Raw genomic sequence first — 22,934 nt, forward strand, 5'->3', positions numbered from 1 at the left:
TTTAGTTTATATGTCTTAGATTTATCCAGTAAAGTCTTATTCATTTTGAAAAGAGAAGTATCTTGTGTTTTGTTCTTACAAGTTAATGTCTTAAACTGACAATCTTATTGCTGTGCTAATTAATAGTGTTTTCACTATATTTTGGATTTCAATATCCACTGCAGAGTTGATGTTATATGGCTTCTTCAATTAATCGCTTGGCCGACTCAGTGATCAGCCGTAAAAACAGTGATTCTGTCCAAATTCCCTATTAAAACATTAATGATTCACTTTGAGCTAAATTGACCTGTTTCCCTTACAAGGCTTTCAATGATCAGAAGAACCCTAAAATAGGCAACCACCTAATTTAATTAGCTCTAAAAGCTAACCAGAAGCATAATATGACTGTGAAGAACATACTTTTTAGTTTATTGCTGTTTAACATCACTGCTGTGTGAGTGAGGCTGTATTGCCAGGTCTTTGGAGTGACACCTCTGTTTCTCTGCTGCAAATAATGGCTCATCCCTCTATATGGTTATAATACTACTTCATTGAAGATCCTTGTCAATCTGTTAGGTCACCTTGGACATAAATGGGTCTCAGAAATCCTGCACTTGTGCCAAAGTTCTCTGACAGGTCTTGGAATGCACGATTGGGAAATGGAATAGAAGAGCGCTTGCCATCAAATCCATAATAATTTGGTGTAAAAAAAAAAAAAAAAAAGCAATTCACTTCAAAAGCTTATTTTTGGGGTTGGAACACTGAACTAAGTAAGTGACAATCACACAAAAAGTCTCATATGCAGCAATTTCCCTGTCGCTTTCTCTTCCACAGGGTCCTTTAACCATTCTTTAGTCACCCTGGATAAAATACAACTCCAACCATGTGGATAAACATCATGTGTTCTCCACTGCTTATAGAAGGCCACTCAAACCCTAAGAGAGCTTTGATTTGCCCAGCAGGATGCAAGTGTTCCTCCCTGTGTTCAGAAGATGAGACAGACGCTTCACACAATCAGTGCAGTTTGATGTCTCCCAGCTCAGAGCTGTCCTTTGCACTCAGTAATAGAGTGATGTGAGGGAGTTAGGCAGAGATCACAGCCTTGCAGCTGTGCAAAAACAACCCTTTAACAACCATCAGATAAAACCTCCAAAGAAAATAGACCATGCCATGTATGGCAGACGCCGTTAGCAGCCATTGGCACAATGCACGTGCACACGTACACACATCAACACACACACAGTGTGTTTACTCTGAGATAGCATTGTTTATTCAATTTGCACACTAAAAAGCTTGATTGCTTTGATCTGTGGATAGACACCAAAGGAAAATGATGTGGAGCCAATACATTCCTATTTTCAATATCACACTAACCTTAAAGGGGTCATATGATGTGATTTAAATTTTTCCTTTCACTCTGGAGTGTTACAAGACCTTAAGTAGCAAAGACTAAACTCTCAAATCCAAAGAGATATTCTTTATAAAAGTTAAGAGTCAACCACTCCTACCTAAATACCTTGTTTAAACACACCCCCACATGTCTACGTCACGATGGGGTAATAATTGCATAAGACCGGACAAATGTTCACGCAAAAAAAGAAGGCGTTACTTTGGTTCTTGCTGTTGCTGCTGGCGCCATGTTGTGGAGGAGACACTGTGCTTTGTTGCAAAAGCAACATTTCTTTGTTTGGTCTTCCATAAGAGGACACAACTACAAATCAGTGGTTAAGTTGTATTTCAACACTATTTCAGAACAGTTCAACCCAACTATTCAGATGTTTGCTGCACATTTTATGGAGGATGAGGACCGTTTCCTGAACCAGTGGCCTACAATGCATCTGTGGAACACAGCTGTTTCTATAAAGCAAGGCAGTTCCAACTTTGCAAGAACATCTGGCACTTCTGACTTCCAGCCTGTAAATAATGTTAAGTATTTTATGTTTAAATAATTTGCCAATGATGATTCAAACACAAGTCTTGAGCAATGTAGAGTAGGCTTGTTGTTTCTCCGATCACAAATACGGACATGGTTTTATGTTTACTTAGCGCGATACGCAATGCAACACATAAAAAGTCTTTATAATAAGTCATTTTGTCTCCACTGGATGCAACAAATGCCTGGTTTGTAATGGGTTTTATTGGTTTTGTCTCGTCTAGTAATGTCCGGATCCCAAACGAATCGTTCTATTTAACCGGATCTTCCTAGTGAACCGGTCAAACCAGTTCACTTAATCAAACTGAATCATTTGAAATGGTTCACATCTCCAGTACACACTAATCCACAAATTATTTGGTTTATAAATGTGCCTGATACTCCCTCTGATACAAAATAAACCAATATCCCGAGTTATTCAGTTACTCCTAACAGTACATTGACTGATCTGCTAAAGAAAACCGATGATGGGATGTGCACTAGCGCATGTCCTGATTTTGCTGAGTTAGATGTGTTCCTAGGTCAACATATTTTGTTGACCCTGGAACAACATTTTACTCCAAAAATATATTCTTGACCATATCCCTACACCTAAACCTAACCTTAACCATGAGTAATCCCTAAAATCAGAGGAAATGATAGATGAATGACACTGATGTATAAGCACCACACAATGATTTTAAGCATAAACTTCACAAAATCTATAAACTGCTTCTTCAAATCTGATTGGTTAATCACAATGTTGTTCTAGGGACAACAAAGATGTTGTCCCAGGAACATGTCTCACTTGGTAAAGTCAGGTTCTGCTACACGAGCAGAGCAGCTGGAATGAGTCTCGTCCTGCTGGGAGACGGCACCACAGTATTAAGGAGTGTAACATTTCCGTCACATGCTTGAGGAATTGAGCCAATCACAATGCACTGTATAGCTGGCCAATCAGAGCACACCTCGCTTTTCAGAACAATTGATGCATTTCAGAAAGGCGGGGCATAAAGGAGAAAAAGCACTGTACATTATACACAAAATAATGTTCTTTTTAGCGATGTCATATGACTCCTTTAATATCAGCTTTTTGTATTCTTATTTCTCAGCTCGTTATTTGGAAGGAAAACCATAAAATGGCATATTAAATAGAACATTAACCCTGGATGCTTAAATTAAATGTGAACAATTCAAACGGGTTTGTATATCTCTTTTTTGTACCCTACCTTTACTGAACTTCCTGCTCCGACATCAACAGGCAGAACACTGTTAGGAGAGACAGAGATTTTGTTTAGTAAAATGGAATGGATAAAATGAATAGTGCATAAACTAACAACTTTTATTATGACAAGATCCTCTGCAATACTTGTTTCTGATCAGTCAATCTCCAAGAGTCATTAAGTAGTCAGATATTTAACCATTGTCTATAGCGCCATACTTTCACATCTCTCATATCATTCCTTGGTTTCTCTTTTCATTCCAACAAAATAATTGCTAATTGGTTATATATTGTGAATCAAAAAGGATAGTCAACAAGCCCTGTAACTCTGAATGGGTTTATTTTGCAATTGGCATATACATATACTGCCTATACATACGTGCCTTACTTAATATTTGATTTCCATATCTACAGTGTGCTCTTGTTGGAAGACTGACTTACTTATATAGTGGATACAAAAGAAAGTAATCAAAATGCATCTTAGAAGTCAAGACTAATGAAGCATGGAACTAAAAGGCACCTTGCCGGATATCCAGGGGAGCACTTTAGAAATGAGCACACCCTCCAGAGATCCCAATCTGCCCATTTCCATTTGGGCCATTGAGAAAGCAGGGAGAGACGAGATCCCTGCTGTGAGTCATAGTGCTACTGTCATCCATCTAGCATGTCATACATATATTTCAACCATCACTGCTTATAAGGCACATCATCTAACAATAGCATCTGCATCTAGCTTTAAAATCGCCACACTGTTATTTTTAGACACTCTCTTTCAAACCCACTATCTGTATGACTAGATTCACTGACCTGAAAATAATTTAGTAAAAGAGTGAGACCACAGTTGAATTTCAGAGAAAAGCTGAAATATTGAATAAAGTGGAGCTATTACAGTAATGAAAAGAAATGAATTAATTTTTCCAAATAAATGTCGAAATGTGACCCTGGACCACAAAACCATTCATAAAAGTCAATTTTTTTGAAATTGAGATTTATACATCATTTGAAAGCCAAATAAATAAGTTTTCAATTGATGTATGGTTTGTTAGGATAGGACAGTATTGGGCTGAGATACAACTATTTGAATATCTGGAATCTGGAAAAAAAAAAAAAAAATATTAAGAAAAATCGCCAAACGAAGTTGTCCAAATGAAGCTCTTAGCAATGTATATTACTAATAAAAAATGAAGTTTAAATATATTTACAGTAGGAAATTTACAAAATATCTTCATGGAACATGATATTTACTTAATAGCCTAATGATTCTTGCCATAAAAGAAAAATCTATAATTATGAACCATATAATGTATTTTGGGCTATTGCTACAAATATACCCCAGCGACTTAAGACTGGTTTTGTGGTCCAGGGTCACAAATTACATAAGGTTTTAGATCTGATTATTTTATTTTATAATCACCTATCAAAATGAGTGATTCTTAAGGCAGATTTCAGCAATGGTCTCATTGATTGTTATTTTACCATCTGACATGCAGTCACAAATTAAGATCTTTTTCCACCAAGCATACTGTATATTACAGCACTTCATTAAAAATTTTTCTGAACAGTCTGTTTATTGAAATGTAACAAAATATAACAGTAATACAACAATAGTGCAGTTACATATATGAAAGCAAGAAAAAAAAAACATAATTACATTTCTAACAAAAAGAAGGTGAAAGAAAGCTAATCGAGGTTTTGGCATATATAAGCAAAAAAACTAACAAAAAAAAAACAAATCCCATTCTTTTGGATATCTAAATTGTTCTTCCTAGAACACCACAAGATTAAATGGGTAAATTTCTGAGAAAATCAAGTAACCTCACATATCCCTTTTAAAGTTGCAGAAGAGCTTTTAACAATATAACTCATTTTTACATTTTTATTACAATTCTTACAAAAGCAGATTACAGTATCTGTTCAGTGCCATCAACATTAATGTTATAGCTCTGTACTCTCATTGTATGTCAACAATTGTCTCATGTACAATATGTTTGTCTTCCTGCCATTTATTTCTTGTATGAAAATTTTGGGAGAAACGTCTGAAAAAGTTCATATTGTACATAAAGTGTGGCTCTGTCAAAACGTGGCACTTTTTCAGCCCAAACAGCCCGACAGCAAATCTACTTGCTGTTAAAATTCCATTTTGGTGGTGTATGAATGACAAGCATTAAATGAATCACAACTAAGAACCTGAGCTCAAAAAAGAAAAGCATTACCTCTGAGTGTTGCTATTGGCCGAGCTCTCAGCGATCTGTGCACTGGGAATCCATTTGGTCTCATCCACCACAGTCCGTGCATGAGGCAGCCGCCCCACGTCCTTTATAGTCATCAGCATGTGGCGGGAATTCTTCAAGATCTGCACAGCCTCGTCATGAGAAATGCTCCGGAAGCTACGTCCATTGACCTCCAGAATCTGATCCCCTACCTACAAAGATGGAGACAGAGAGACACTCCAAATGAGACAAAATGAAATGCAACAATGCCTGGCACACTGGCACAGGGCCCATGAACCACAATAACCTGTTTGAAAGAGCTGCAAGCTAATTTACACGTGCAGATATCAATTACGGCTGATAACTGATGAACAAGCTGTCCCTTCAGTGTGATTTGTACATAAAATCATTTAATCTGTATTGCCAGAGCTTTTGCAAAGTGTGGCAGATAGACAGCTATGAATATCATCTGTCCTGTTTCCAAATTTCCTCAGTAACAGACTGACAGGAAGTGAGGGAGTAGACAATGAAGAGAAAGAAGACCATTCACTGGAAATTATTCAGTTACAAGCTACAAATAAAGAGCTCAATCTGTTCTCATTAAACCTACTCAGCCATAGCTGAATATTAGTGTGTTCTGCAAATCAATATAATGAACATAACTCATGAAAAACTCTCTGAGCAGTTCAGCTCAGTGGGACAACAATCAGTGACTTTAACACTGTTGTTTTACTGTGTCTAAATCATCTCGCATCTTAATATCTCATGTCATGAATCCATTAAGGGGACAGTTTACATTATCATTATTTTCTTACCCTCAAGTCCTTGCAAACATCAAAAGTCTATTATGCATATATTACTGCATATTTCATGTATTTCAAGGTTGCGATATCTTAAAACTCATCCTGACTTTTTTCATCTAGTCTATAAAATAAATACCCTGCCAGCTTTTGTCTAAGCAAGACAAATTCTAAATGATGGATGGATGTACTATGAAATGATCCAAACAAAAAGGCCCAGGATTTTTTTACAGTGAGGAGGAAACTGCAGACTGTAGATCAGTGTTCAAATTGAAGAGGAGGTTTTACCGCTTTTAGACCATCCTTAAAAAAAAAAAAACTTGGATATTCCTGTTCCTTTCACTGAAAAAAAAAGTAACTATTGATATAACATGATTTTTGTTTTTCCCAACAGTTCTTCCATCACTGCTGCAAACCAAACCTTTTCCATTCCTCCTTTTGTTCTCCTCAGCAAAGGAGAAATAATAAAGAGAGATTAGTTATCGACGTGTGTCTGTTTCTTCCTCTCTGTGCAAACGTTCTTCATGCAGTGGAGTCAGCAGCCAGAACGCACTATAACTCACCGTTGTAGAGAGAGAGGAACAGTGAAAGAAAGACAGAGGGAGAGAGGGAGTGCGAGAGAGCGTGATTTAAAGCTGCAGGAACTCAAGGATCCTTCATTTACTCGCAGAAGGGAAACCACTGGCATTCTTCTACCAACCTTTCTTCACCTTTATGACACTCTTCAATGCTCTGCTGCGCTCTGCATCTTTCCTGACTACTCCTCCACCCTCTGCACCATTACACCATTTTCTCCACCACTCTTTCATCCCTCCATCCCACTCTCCTCTAATAGCCCTCTACATGAATATATCCTTTATTAATCCTTTGGGGACAATCAACACTAACATTAAACATGTAGCACACAAATGTATGAAAGCAAATGCAGTATTGCTAAACAGCTGAGAGGGCAAAACATTCAAATAAACACAGTGAGATATGCATTTCGTATGCATTACCAGAATGGACTCAGATGTTTAAAAACACTAAAATATGACAAGAGTGCAATGGAGTGTTAACTATACACACCCTGTGTGCATTAAAATGTATTTAGACATTTAAGCCAAATTAAATGTAAAAAATAACAATAATAATGTTTAATAATAATAACAATAATTATTAATAATAAATCTTATGCCATCAAGTTCTGCTTTTAAATAGAATTTTTAGAGACTACATATATAACCAAACATTAAACAGTCACACTTCTTATAAAATAAAGCATAAAAACTTTTTAAAACACAAAAAGAATAGAAAATAATTAAAATGTATATAATGATTATAAATCTGCTACATCATCTGACAATTGCATTAAATAAGTAGGATGCAATTACAAAAATGTCTCAGAAAATGCAACAATTCAGACATTTTTCCAGAGCCTGTCTATGCGTTATATAATATTATAAAGCAACCATGTGTCCATAAAAATCAAACAAGCTTAATCTTGCTTCATCCTCCTTTATGTACTCTAGCAAAAACCCTATACACAAATGGGATTTTTATGTGTGAGTTATTTAGAGAGTATGGACCTGTCCCAAATTAAGACTTGAAACACCTTAAGGAGCAATAACTATGTTGGACTATAGACATGACTAATATACGCTCATTTTGTAGCTCTATTTCCATGCTCAGTCGCCTCTGGCTATCTCTTTGTGTTCTCCAGGTGGGTCTAAATGAAACAAATATAAAAGACTCAGACAAAGTTATTAAACCGCAGGCAGGCTTCAGGCCCCCTCTTAAATATACAAACACACTGCTCGGGCCTCGCACATCCATCTGTCAGCTAGAGTTTCACCAGACACCGGCAGTGGTGAGGCACAGATAAATGTGTCTGACGGATGTCCGCCACAGATCCAGGTGAGCCCATCTCATCTCAGAGGGGAACGGACATTAATTAGGCCCAGTGTTGAGCTACGCAGATGGGACAGATGCCAAGCCATCAGTCAGTTTTACCTCCAGCGCAGCTGAAAGTTTAATCTGCATGGCTCTGAGTTCAGCAGACAGGGAAAGGGTTTTTGGGAAATAGTGGGGGTGGATGCTTGAAGGGAAATGCTGTTCAGACGAAAGGAATTATGGAATAAGTTCAAAGGCCAGGAATTTTGCCAGAAGCTCTAACTAAAAAAAGAGCTAGTAGGAGGATCCAAAACTTTGTTGGACTAAGGAACACTGCTTTGTACTCAACTTGTACACACACACACACACACATGATAGGCAATGGCACATATAAAAGCAAGGATGCATTAAAAAAATAAAAAAAAATATTCTATTTCAAACAAATGCTGTTCTGTAATTTCTAATCATCAAATAATCCTGAAAAAAAAAGTATCATGGTTCCACTAAAACATTTAGCAACAACTGTAAACATCTCTTTAAAAGAGGGTAAAAAAGATGTGCTGTCAATATAAGTAATTATTTTCCTTCAGGACAGTGACAAAATAAAAGAAAACAATGGCATTTGCTTCAGTACAGAGAAAATATAAAATTGTATTATTTACATTTTAAAAACAACATGTTGCCTTTGTAATATAATGCTAAATATATATTTTTTTCAAACAGTAAAATATATATGGATCGTCACTGTACTGCAAGTCACATGAATTCCACTTAGGTTAACATACTTGTCCAATAAATCTTTTTATCAAGACACAAGAAAACATTTGCCTCTGGTTCTCACAGCTTTTGAAATTTTAATTAAGCATATCATTCATGGTAAGTGTGTCTAGCATCCTTTCATTGCTTATTTAGTTCTGCTTCAAGTGTCTATAAGAAAGAGAGTTTTAGACAGAGTTCTTGAGTTGAACCTCTGGTCCAATGATGAGGGCTTCATTGAAGAAGCACTAAAACCAAAACAATTATAGAGAGAGCAAAATGAAAAGCCTCTCCAAAAAAGCAAGCAGTCAATCTTTCATCTCCTCATTGCAACCACCGCTCTCCATTAGAGCAGTACTGCAACAGTTGTTTGTCCAACAGAACAATGTTGAGCTAAGTAGATTTATGTGTTCTTATAATATGGTAAGGTTCAAATCTATCATAAGGAAAGTAATTTTGGGGGCTGATAATTACAATATGCAATTAAATGGACAAAAAGTGGGACCTTTTCCCAGTAATTTCTGGGAAAGCTGCAATATTGAGGTAGAAATTTTAGTAACATTCACAGCATGTGGTATAGTGTAAGTGCAGGTGTATATGCAAGGCTTTTTGTATGTGCAGGTTATGCAAGAACTCTTTTTGTGTAAGTGGACAATATCAGCATAAAAGTGGATTTGACCTTAAGTCGTATAATAACCAATGTTCTCCTACCTCACTGTCTGCTGTCTGCAAGGTAGACCTTCTTTTAAGTAGATAGATCTATTAAAGTTGTGGCACAGCATGTACTACATGTTACATGTATATACTGAATGCAATGCAAGTAGCTTCAGATAAAAGTGTTGCATAAATGTTATGTTTCCAGTGTCGAATGAGGTGCCTCCCCTCTACTTGTTACAATAAAAAAACAGCAACGCATGGTATAGATTGGTATCCAGTACACATAGCATATACCAATATATTTCATATATAGCCGTTTATACTGTGTACAAATAATAAAATAGACAGTAAAATATAATGCTATTATTCAATATTATAAAGATAAACAATATGCTTACAAAATAAAATAAGCTGGAATTTATACTGCACTGATCATGAAAGCAGAATAAAACCATAATGACAATAGTAAGATATATACTACTACTACTGATAATAATAATAATAACACGCTATCTGGGGGTCCACAGACCTGATTTTAAAAACTCTGCTCTAGCAATAAAGCAACAGTGACAAAAAATGTCACAATCAGCTAATGGTACAACAAGAATACAGTCCAAACCACTTGCAACTATCCTGAGCTGTGAAGTTGGAGACAGCGGATAAGTAAAACATCACCACCAATCAATTTTTAGCTATTAAGAGCACTTCAAAAGAAATTGGGCACTGGTAAAACATTTACCAGCCCTATAATACAATGAATTATCAATTTATATAATTGCTATTAATGGAGAAAAGATGCTCTCTGCAGCCAAATGGTGTGGCCGCAGCATCAACTGTACTACCAAAGCTGCAGCTAACACCAAACAGCAATTCTACCAAACCAAACCTTGACTCTGTTGGTCTTTAGATGCGTTTCCTAGGCTAACCATCTGTCCTCCCTTTCCAAAATGTTCACAATTTCTGTGTTCAGATGAGGGATTTTTGTCATTTCAGTGCAGATGCACCAGATTTTCTAACACTGCCATCCTGATCCAGCATACATTCTACAAAACCGTCTCAATATTGTGTTGTCACACTATCCTGCCAAATTATGATAAGAGATGTCTGACTTTTTATCACCAGCCCAAGTAAACACCAGCCCTGACATGAGACGATTACAAATCAACCCTTTTGTTAATATTTTCCCCATGCAGCAAAGCAGCAAGAATACAAATGAATGGTTGTGGACATGCAGAAGCACGGAGCTGAATTACCAAAAAGGTAACGTAAAATATTTATCTGTATCTGGTGGGCCAGAGGTAGTTGCTGAAGCCCAATCAATGAATAACTCAAGCACATAAGGTTACAAAGAGAGACAGAGACTGAGGAAGAAGACTGGTAATATCATGAAAAATAAACACAATAAAAAAACAAAAAGTGTATTATTATGAACAAAACAATTCATTTCTACAGATTAAAGCAGACTGATGCTATGATGAAGACTCAGGCTTGTGATATTTTCCAAAAAGCCTACCCTGCCCATTCTCCGGATGAATGGAGAAAGAGGAAACATCTTTCATCTTTCTGTCCATGGACTGATGCCAAAATGTTAAGAGCTCGCTCAATCTTTTATGCGGCCAGCTTTGGATTTAGTGTTGCTTTGTTTCTACCTCTTCCTGTTTGGCAGAGGCCACCTCTACCAATATACTCACACCATAAATTTAACTAGACACACTAAATGCAGTCATGTTGAACACTTTTGGCCACTTGCGGCTTTACAAAAAAAAAAAAAAAAAAATCAGATGTCAACATGTCTGAAACAATTTGTGTTTGTTTTAAGCGAACAGATGAAGAATACTTCCAGTCAAAACACAATGACTTGCATTTTCAAACATGATTAACTTTCCTGTCAGATGTCAGGTGGCATGTCAATTTTGCACCCAGTAAATGAGCTGTTTTCAATGAAATCATTATTGATGAATCACTGACTGACTGAATCTCTGATTGACTGATGACTTCTAGAAACCTTATTAGCAACTCACTGCACACTGCTCCCATCCAAAAAAGATTTAGACTGAAATAAGAACTTGTCTCAAGCAATCGACTCACATCCGAGTCGAGGCATAAATAATTGTAGTAAAGTCAAAGTAGGCTCTCAGATAGTCTAATATATGCCTGATTAGTTTCTTCAATTGTGACTCAAGATACTTTACCTTTAGTCCGCTGTACTCTGCAGCAGACCCTCGGTCCACTCCGGTGATATAAATGCCCAGAGCATACTCAGCACCTCCACGGATCATCAAACCAAGAGATCGCCCATCATCCAGTGAGATATTCACCTAGGGAGAGAGCACACACATTTGTATTTTATCCTGCTCATCTCACTTGTTTATGTATTCACTAACAAGTCTTCACACCAGCACAACTCCTAAAGCAATCTAACAGTACACGTCCAATACATTCTCTAGCTGAGCAATAGGCTCCCTGGGGAAACTTTGGGATTGACAGCCAAGAAAGGGTCAAAAAGTTCAACTTTATACAAATGAGAGGAAAAACAGCTGTGACGTCTGCCACAAGTGTTTCAAAACCTGCCGATAATGCAGGAGTTTGTGTCGAATTCAATGCATAAATCACATCTACATATTTCTAGATTCATCTTAGATTCCAAACTCAGCTTTGCACTCTTTCAATTCAATTCAGTTTCATTCGATATTCAATTTAGACTATATGTCTAATTTAAATATTTTTTCTTCACTTTTTTTTCCTTCTGTAATCTATTTTAATTGGATACATTTATTAGTTTCATTAACGTTAGACACCATAAATATGTCATTTATGGGGCACTGTGTTTAACAGCACTTTGTGTGTGAATGTGTGTGTGCACTTTGGATGGGTAAAATTCAGAGCACTAATTTGACAGAATTAAATAATATTTTTACACATTATGCATAATTTGACAAATTGTATGTTGTGGTACTTTAATGTGACCTTCATACAATGTAAAAAAGAATTTAAACCTGTCACATAAGTGGATTGAACAGACTCCTCTTACAATGACTGCATATTGCAATAATTTCGAGTACATACTAAATATAGATAGACTGCTGCACATTTTACAGGCACAGCTTCAAAGTAGCAGATATCCAGAACTGTAATTGAACACGTATGACACAGTAGACTATCAGCTAGCAGGTGGAATATTTACCCCCTAGTTGAGTTGCACACTTCATTTTGCTCATCAGTTATGGACGCCCCATAACTAAAGGAAAATGCTGAGGCAATGAATTGGAGGTGACTATAAATTGACTCACCCACCCACCAGGATTCTAGTGACATTCGACCTGAATGAAATACCAATAAGATTCAAGTCTGGAATTCAGCACAACCAACCACTGCGGCATCTAAACCCTGATGAACATTTACCAACAAATCAATTAAAGCGGTGTTTATAACCTCTCTACGGGCTTGAATGTGGGTTTGAGGTAATTATGTTTCATCAGTTCTCATTTGTCTTACATCGTTTCATACTAAAACAATGCACAGATTCCCAGAATCCAGATATGATTCTCTTGAGCATTATTCAGACTATCAATGATGGTACATTCTGTGTCTGTTTGTAGCCTAATGAAGCAGCCACTTTCTGACCTCTGACAGAGGCATGTACATCTCACAATTGTAAACACAAATGTGCATGTGTAGACAATTCAGTACACAAACATCCTTATTCATTCCTCATGCATTACACATAGTGTGATAAATGTGTAATATGGATTTGGCTAGTTCATCTTAACTCAGATGATAGTTCAAATGGTTCATATCAATCACATTGACATAGAGAGCATTTCAGGTAAGCCGGCCCCAAAGCGTGCCTGAAACACTCTTTCAGCAGCCCCACATCTGAACCAAAACAGCACAGAGCCCTGCTAAAGAATCTCTGCAGCTAACATGCTCCACTGCCTCCATCCAAAACAAATAGATCACTGTCAGTGCTTGTAATTAGGGCTACCTTGTATCATCCATAATCAAACTTGAGAAACAAACAGTTTTTGTTGTTGAATTAACCATTGTCTGGAGTTTAGACAGTTATTATGAGTTAAAATCTCTGTCTGCATTTATGGCATTATAGGTTTTGCATGTGGTTTTATAGGCAGATGAAGGAATAGGTCTCCAAAAAAAGAAAATTTAGTAATCATTCACTCACCCTCATGTCATTCCAAACCTGTATAGGTTTCTTTCTTATGTTTAAGACAAAATAAGATATTTTGAAGAATTTTGAAAAACCAAACAGTTGGTGTGCCCATTGACTTCCATAGGGGAAATAAATACCACAGAAGTCAGTGGGGACCATCAACTGTTTGATTACCAGCATTCTTTAAAATATCTTCTCTTATGTTCAACATAAGAAAGAAACTCATACAGGTTTGAAACAATGTGAGAGTGAGTACGTGATGAAAAAAATAGGTAAACTATCCCTTTAAAGGTACAGGTTGTAGGATCTGCCATTCGAGGGCGCACTACCAAAACAATAACAATTGTGTGGTTTGATGAAGTTGTGAAGGAGTGTGGGATGATGGGATTTGTTGTCTTCTACCCAACCACTGACGGCCATCAATCAGACGGAAATATAAATCAAGGATTTAACAGAGGAAGTAAAGTTTTTATAAATGTTGTGCTTGATGTCATAATTTTCAAACGCGAGTTCAATGATTTGCGCGAGTAGATTACATACAAAGTCAAATCAAAAGGCGCGATCAGACTATGGATCAGTGTATGTCCCATAATACTAATCTTGTTGGTCGTTATAATACCATACGTTTTCTGTAAAGATACGAATCAAAACAACTCACCTGTTGAGTAAAACACAAATTTACAGGAGCTGTCCTTGTTGACAGAACCAGCAGCAGATGGTGAACAGTAATTATGTTCCATAAATAAGTGACACAATCCACCATAAAACGTGCAAGAAGAAGTAAATAAGGAACTGCTTGAAGCAAGCTAGTGGTTTGCTGGACGCTAGACACTACTTCCGCATTTGTCCACGACACTGTTTTCATGTGGTTTCTACGTCAGTAAAGGCGGTAACAAAGGGTAACTCATGTCATTGACAGGCGACTGCACTGCCCCGTGTCACTGTTTAGAATGGAAATTTTCTCATAATTTACAAGTCGTTGAAAACATTAGAGATATTGTTAGTAATCAGTTGGACAAACTATATAACACTAGCTTAGTGGTTTTTTTGATATTTTACTGCAAATATCTTACAAATTGTACCTTTAAGGTCCAAAATAAGGTCCACAACTGTCAGTTATAAGTGAATTAAGAGAAACGTATTTAGCATTTTTTTTTTTACAAATATCATTATTTGAAATGGTCCTATTATGCTTTTTCACCTTTGAATTTCAGTCAGTGTGTAGTGTGTATGTTTGGACTGGACATAAAACAGATCTACAAAGTTACAAATCTCAAAGTCCACTCCAAAGGGAGATATTTCATTTGAAAAAATCCCTTTTCAATAACTACAACAAACAGCTTGTTTGGACTACAGTGTTGTTTTCTGGGTTTTCTGATGTCACAAAGCGGCCCATTAGAATTTAATAAAAATAATTCCCACCTATAGAAATTTAAATGGTTGGGGGGTGGGGAGGGACGAGGTCGTGGCTAGAAGAACGCTTGGTTGAGTGCATCAGACAAGATGACGATGATAAAATGCTGCTGTAGCATCAAGTTTTCGCAATGTCGAAGAATTTTTTTTTCCACTCTCGTCCTTTTAAATTTTCTTGCAGCAGATGTTTTCTACCTTGCTGGTCATTTTAACACAGTTCTTAAGCATGCACCTAATTAATTATGTATGTTAATATGTATGTTCAGGGCTCCAGACTGTGACCATTTTTTCTGCCTGTGTGAATACATTTTGTGTGCGATCGCACTGGCACTACCACCTTATTGTTCAACTCATAAGCTTTGCCATTTCTGTTGCATATGAAAAACATCAAACGGCAAACGAAACTGAAAGCATAACGAAACATCGCTACTCTTTTGAGAGTAGAGCATGGTTTATCCACCTTTTTCTGGGAGGCGCTACTGTAAAAATATGAAGCCTACCAATGGTATTTTGTGTGCTAATTAGTGAAGAGCTAAGTGTTTTTTCGGGTCTTTTCTACTGTCGGGCCAGTGTGAGGCAGTGTTTTCAGTAGTACACCCCCAAAAAAAAATCAAGACTTTGTAAAAGAGCATAATTGGATCCCCTTTAATATTATTATTAAATATACATACAATATATCTCTCTAATTATATGATTATTTAGCTGTTTTTAATTAGCTGTGATTTGTCTCTACATATGTAATATCACATGGCCAAAAAAATCTTCCATATGGAATGGAAACTTTAGATATGCAATATAAACCTCTGATGATACATTTTTTAATTTGTGAGTCATTGACAGATGTTGTATTTAGTACATTTAGTGGCAACTGTTTAGGAGTTTTCAGACCCTGTTGGCAGTGTTGTGACTGGTGACTGCTGTCCATTGGGTGTTTTTAGCTGAAGACGCAGAATATGGGATGAAGGTGTGAGAGGGCATAGCAGGGAAAGTTGATGAATGTATGTGTGTGTTAATGCACCTACAGAGAAAAAAAGCCCAGCAGAGCTGGTTTGCAGTTAGCAGAGAGGAATCACTGAGGCATTACAATAATTTCTACACTCGTTAGAGCTGTCATTTTAAATATGAATAAACTGAGTGACAAAGCATGTAGAGAGAAAAGCCACAGATGTTTAGTACTTTACAGCATCACCCTGAATTTAAAATTGCTTACATTCCACTCAATCTGTCAACATGAGCGGTTATTTAGACTCACCTTCTTCTCAGCACCCTCGTGTCGAATGTGTGTATGGCCAAGTTGCTGGATTTCCAAATGTCTTCCTCCTGAGCCATGCTGCTCCAGCAAGTCTGGTGGTGGGGACACACTGCGGCCCTGAGGGTCCACCCATGTGTACACGTGATTGGTCACGTAACCACCTGGGATCCGTCCCATAGAACAGACCGACATGGAGAGCTTCTTAGAGCCTTTCAATACCTGTGAAGGGAAAACAGATGAATGAGGACAAGAAAGGAGGGAACAAGAAGAGGAGTGAAGAGGAAATCAATAAATAAAGGATTGTCTCTCTCTCAAAGTTATTTCTCTTTCTTCTTATACACATAGAAGTATAAAATTTTGTCCCAATTAATGTAATTTATCTAATGTAACTATGATAAATATCATAAATATATGATGTAAATAATAAATGTATGTATGTAAACTGTATATATTTGGAGTAATAATACAATAACATAACAATTTGGGAAGTCGTGGCCTAATGGTTAGAGAGTCGGACTCGCAATCAAAGGGTTGTGAGTTCGAGTCTTGAGCCGACAGGAATCGTGGGTGGGGGGAGTGCATGTATAGTGCTCTCTCCACCTTCAATACCACGACTTAGGTGCCCTTGAGCAAGGCATCGAACCCCCAACTGCTCCCCAGGCGCCGCAGCATAAATGGCTGCCCACTGCTCCGGGTGTGTGTTCACAGTGTATGTGTGTGTTCACTGCTCTGTATGTGTGCACTTCGGATGGGTTAAATGCAGAGCACGAATTCTGAGTATGGGTCACCATACTTTGCTGAATGTCACTTTCACTCACTTCACTCACTTCACTCAATAATTCATATTGAACCGTTTGGTACGAGGCTTTCGGTTCGGTACGCATTATGAAACCGAACGATTCATTGGACTAATCCTATTATATTATATGATTTGATTTGATATGATCGGTTTTGATTGGAAATGATTGGATTCATGCGATAAATCTCGCCTCTTGTTTTCGTGTGAGCTCTCAGCCTGAATGAAGAAAATTATGGCATTATTGACTAAATATTAAGTAAGTAAACAACTCACCCAATTAGATATAAAACTGCTATGTGTCATGTCGAAATAAAAATCTAAATGGCGTGAAAACGTGATGTCTGTGTCAGTGAGCATTCAGCTTGCTGTAATGAAAGATGTATTCATGTCTGTGACAGTGTCTACAGGGCTTTTATGGTGATGACTCGAAAATAAGTTGACCATTAAAAAGAAAAGCTGAACATCAGTTCACTTTAAAAAAAAAACTTGTAAATAGTAAATAAATATATATATATATATATATATATATATATATATGTGTGTGTGTGTGTGTGTGTGTGTGTGTGTGTGTGTGTGGCAGCTGTGATTCTCCTCCTCAAGACTGCACAGTGATTTGACCTACTGTAGAAGTGTTTCTGCGTCCATGGCCTGCAAGAGCCAAACAAGTCCAATAAAAGCTCTTACTGACTCTAGAGCAGGTCTCTTGTGAATTGCCTCAAGTCATGTAAATCAGTCCCACCACCTCCCTGTACTGCTCTCATCTCCACATAGAAAAGTCTACAGACATCCATCTCTGACATTTAATATGCTTTATAGAGACAGAGCTGGAGGTCTCAGTGGGGCTGAGAGTTGTTTTTTCAGTGTGACTGCAGATACAGACTGCACTGAGCAGGAGGTTCAGACAGACACCAGATTTTGAAGTCCCTTGGAAAGGTTGGATCAAACCACTTAGGAGTATTTCCAACAGTATTTGCAACTCTGTGTTTTGGCTTCCTCAAAGCAGACAGAGGAGGACATGAAGAAAAATAATAAAGAGAACGATGGGTATAGAAAGACAGGGTTACTTGAGTCAGTGCTACAGAGAGAATATGAAAAGTAGCCACTGATTCACCTCGGAGAAGCTTGACTTCAAATGATCATGAGTAAGAACAATTAGAGACATATATGAAACATTGATCTTCAGAAAGCATCTCAATCAAGATCAAAGCATTCACTGACATAAATGTATGAGCAGACAGAGACACGCAAGTGAATGAAATCCCTCTGGCTCGCTCACAAAGCACCCATGTTGGTCATTAACATGGATCTACATAGATTAACATAAATGTTTAATTGGAGCAGAACAACACATTCAGTGTTGCTTTTTCTGGTGCCGCTGTTGCTGCATGAATTATGAACAATGGCATGTGTGTCCTGGTTTAAAACTGCACTCACAAACACTTTTAAGCAAAGGTAGGCAGGAGGCTAAAAATACGAGCACCAAACCTGTGAAACCGCTTGGAGCGTTTCATCTGCAGCCTCTGAATGGAGCACTTGACCAAATGTGGTCAGCTACATAACAACACCTCAGTGTGCAAAAACAACAGCACGGACAGCTAGCAGAGCTGCTGAACAGATCTCTTACATAACCGACAGTATGTGGGGAGTTTACAGCCATTGAGTAAGAGAGATGGAATAGGAGAGCGACTCAGTGCTGTGTGGATGTACAGCAGATGAGTCACGTTATTCTATCTTAAGAAAGAGTAAGAGTAAGAGGGTTCAAAATGTACTTTCTAAAATGACAGGCTTTTCAGATGTCAAAGAGATTCATCATTTCATCAAACCTCAAACATCGAACTAGGAGAAGACTACTCGAATATAAATGAAATAGAATATAATAAAGGAGTGCTAAATATGGCAGCTGTAGTAGTCTGGCTTACAGCTAAATAAGAAAAGCAATGCTCAATATGGAGACTGTAGGAATGGAAGTACTGTCTGACAGCTGAGAAAAGTTTGGTAAAGTTTGTTTACTCTAGAATAGGAATAAGCATTATTAGCTGAAGTAAGGTGACAATACTGCTAAAGCAGCACATTATACAATATCAAATTGTGTTTAAATTTTATTCCCAATTTATGGAAGCGGAACATGATCTTGACAAACAATTTTGGATATTTCAGTGTTTCCCCATTCAAGTAGATTAGAGTGTTTGCATAACTAGATATAGTTACCAAGATGGACATGCAGAGGACATTTGAAAAAACTTTTTTAATGAAAGTATGCCAGAAAATAAAAAGATTTCTGGAACAATGTTAAGCAGCACAACTGTTTTCAGTGCTGATAATAATAAGAAAAACACTAAACTGGAATGATTTCTGAAGGACCATACAATCCCAAACAATATTGACATTTCAGAGAATTTCACAGAAAGGCTCAAGACAACAGGATGTTGTAAATCAAATCCTAGTTCCACAAGACAGAAGCAAGTTCATTAACGATCAGCTTGAACAGCTTTCAACATTAGAACAAAAGGACAATTATTGACAATTGCAATTCGGAAAGGGAATTTGGGCAAGTAATCAAGATTGATGGTCAAAGAGATACACAGTATGACCATCACATGTAAATCCATGATAGTAATCACGATCACAAGCTCTTTGGATTGACTTCCCCCAACCTAGAAGAAAAGAATCAGACTGAGATTCCTTTAAGGGAACCTTTTAAACTTTGGTCAGTGTGCTGAAATATGGGTTGTTTAAGCTTTAAAATGAGAGTAGGAACTGTGAAGGGAAAGCAGCGTGTAATTGTCAGAATATAAATATCATATGCTTTTACAGGATAAAGAAATAAAGTGCACGTGACGCGTGTTCCTGCAGAGCATTACTGTGATTTTATTGGTCTTTATTATCTTTATTGTTAAAATTTTTATCTAGAGATTTAAACTATATTCACTATATAGCCTACAATTAAATTTATTAAAACAAATTCATGTAAGGTTTTTAACCAATGTAAGTGTTGTGCCACTGCTGCTCTTAACTAACAGTATTACTAAAATAATTTTTTCGCTTTCTGTATTGGTTAGACCTCCAATATACGTAAGCTTTTTAGTAAGAGTATAAGCTATTTTTAATGCCATAATATAATTATTGCTGTTATCTGAGAAAGAAAGGCAGAACAAAATTGTCAAGTGCTTTACAGTGATTTTTTATTCAGATACCCATTTAGTCAAAAAGTACATAATGCCAGCAAGCACTTGAGCTGTTATCAAAGGCAAAGGAGGCCATTTTTGTTATTTTTTGTTATTTATTTACATTTACATTTATTCATTAAGCAGATGCTTTTGTCCAAAAAAAATATTGAAAATAAAAATTAAAAATTAAAAATTATTTATCGCTTTTATCTTATTATTACAATAAGATTTTTATATAATAAGACTTTTTTTAAAAAAATTCTAAAATATTTGTATTTAATATTTGTCTTATGACAAAATAAATTGTCTAATAAATTGTTATGCACTGTATGTTTTCATAGCATTCGGTTGGCACATTTGTTTTTAGGACATTGAGCAGAATGTGGAATAATGTGTTTTTGTCAGTAAAACTTTAATAAAATAAAACACCTGAGCCAAAACACCTGTTTAAACAAATTTTTCAAGCTGCAGCAAGAAAGTAACACTCAAAAAACAAAAAAGAGGGAGACATAAGCAGAAAGGAAAGAGAGTGAGTGTGAAAATGAGGGCGTCTGACAGAGCTTTAGTGAATAAACCATAAGCCAGTGTCTCTTCATCACAGAAGCAAAGGACACACCTGACATTTCTGTGCTGAGCCTCAGCAGACATAGCCCTCTTCCGATAAGAATGTGTAACAATCCTATTCCCTGCTCCTATCCGACCAGACGCCAACTGAGACCATGTGCTGACCTGGATATAATGAGTAGTGACAGAGTCGGCGATGACCTCACAGCCTTTAACACGGATGGGTCTGCTTTCTCATTCTAACCAATGCAAATCTGATGCCACAGTTGCAAACACTGAAAGCTGACAGTAAAATGATTTTTAAAATTAAAATAGTGGAAAGGTTACAATCAAAAGGGACAAGGTTTGACTAGTTAGCATTGCATGTTTTCCCCTGCTGGCCAATTCTGTAACTGCACCTTTATTGACCTAAAAGGTATCTTTTTTAAATTGACGTCCATTTACTGTTTATTTTGATCAAACAAAATTCACAGTCATAATAAGTATATAATATATACATCAATACACACAAATTTCAGTCTACCAAATTGTATTCATAACTTTGGAACAACATGGGGGGTAAGTGATTAATGACAAAATTTTCAATTTGGGGTGGATTATCCCTTTAAATGTTGCATAAAGCCCCTTCACTGTCATTTTCCTAAGTATAACATAAGGGTTGGAAAATGTCACTTTAAGTGTTAAACAAAATTCTTCTACAAGTCATGATCGGCCACTTTATATGTTGAACATAATATTTTATTCCTGTATTTCCCTACATATTACCTGGATATGACCTGAAAAACACACATAAACCATATATTGTTGCAATCGTGAGTTTATTGTGTTTACGCTTCTGCTTTTTGTTCAGCTTATAAGATAGGCTACTTCTATGAATCTGGTTTGGACTTTCAGAGCGAGATCGCCCTCCGGCTTCGAGTATGAATGAAACAGACACTGAAGGAGAGTTTAGCATCTTAAGGCTAACATCATTTTGGATACGAATAAAACGTCATGCATAGACTATCTTGTCTCTTTGCATTTAAATATATATTTATTCACACTGGTATCTGAAAACCTCTACATGGACATAAATGATATTTATTTGTTGCCCAAAGATGAATAGAAGTCTTATGGGTTTGAACTGACACGAGGGTGAGTAAATGATTTTAAGAATTTTCAGCTTTGAGTAAATTATCAATTTGAGTTTCCATCTCGTCTGGTCCTTCTCTTTTATGTTTGGTTTTCTTTTTTGTTTTCCTTATCCATGTTATATTGTTTTCTGTGAAAACTAACACCACTATCTGCATTAATAAATAACATGACCATGCCAATTTTTTTAATGGCAAAACCTAGGTTGCCCTCGTGAAACACTTACTGTAACTATTCCCCTTTGCTATGGAAAGTGTTTAAGAGATTATATGTAACACTCTTAAATCATTCCCTTAGGTAAGGGGAAGTCATGCCTTAAGTCTCATACTTAAGGGACAAACTTAAGGTGCTTTATGCAACCGGGCACTGGTTAACACGCAAGACATTCTCAACAGAGCAATGAATCTTTGAGTCACTATGAAAACGGACGCATGGAAAAAGTGTGCCATACTACTTTCTTCTTCTTCTGTTCAAAGGCCATTTGCATACTTGACTCATATCGCCACCTAACTTCTGGTTGAGCAATCATTTTTCTTTGTTTCTATGCTAATTCGATGCTAATTATATAATAATCATATCAGATATGTATTTTTATAATTTAAATACTTTATAGAAAATGCTGATCCATGCTGTGTGAGATGATAATATACAATAAATTGTACAAAGCAAAAAGAAAACAAAGTATAAGTTAAATTTTTTAAAAATAATTGAAATGTTGAAGGGATCTCATTAGTGATATTACATTTTCCAAAAATGATGATGACTAGGAGATTTGACTACAGATGTGGCCTGTCCTCTGGGCTTTATCTGAGCTTATTCTGCTCTCATTCTGCATATTAATCATCACAACTGCAAATTAATGGAATCTACAACCTGGCTGTTAATATAGCACAACTGTACAGGTATCCCATAATACTGTACATACTGCAAATAAAAATGAAACACCTCGAATCTTGTAGGTGACTTTTCAAATTGAAGTGTAAAGAGATACCATAAAAAGCAGTGTAATCCAGTTTTACGAGGATTAATAAT

The 22,934-nt window shown here is 36.7% G+C and overlaps 1 protein-coding gene across 1 annotated transcript in view; it reads right to left on the reverse strand.

Annotated features, from left to right (window-relative positions):
- The window catches only part of whrnb (whirlin b), a 53,676-nt gene that overhangs the window by 15,364 nt on the left and 15,378 nt on the right, over positions 1-22,934 (reverse strand). The window contains exons 2-5 of the mRNA XM_026211511.1: positions 16,242-16,460; positions 11,601-11,726; positions 5,327-5,535; positions 3,121-3,160 (exon numbers count right to left, since the gene is read on the reverse strand). Of these exons, the coding sequence (XP_026067296.1) occupies positions 3,121-3,160; positions 5,327-5,535; positions 11,601-11,726; positions 16,242-16,460 (594 nt within the window). The remainder of the gene's footprint in view (positions 1-3,120; positions 3,161-5,326; positions 5,536-11,600; positions 11,727-16,241; positions 16,461-22,934) is intronic.

The sequence above is a fragment of the Carassius auratus genome, chromosome 30 (genome assembly GCF_003368295.1).
Source record: "Carassius auratus strain Wakin chromosome 30, ASM336829v1, whole genome shotgun sequence".
In the NCBI taxonomy this organism is placed as follows: domain Eukaryota; kingdom Metazoa; phylum Chordata; class Actinopteri; order Cypriniformes; family Cyprinidae; genus Carassius; species Carassius auratus.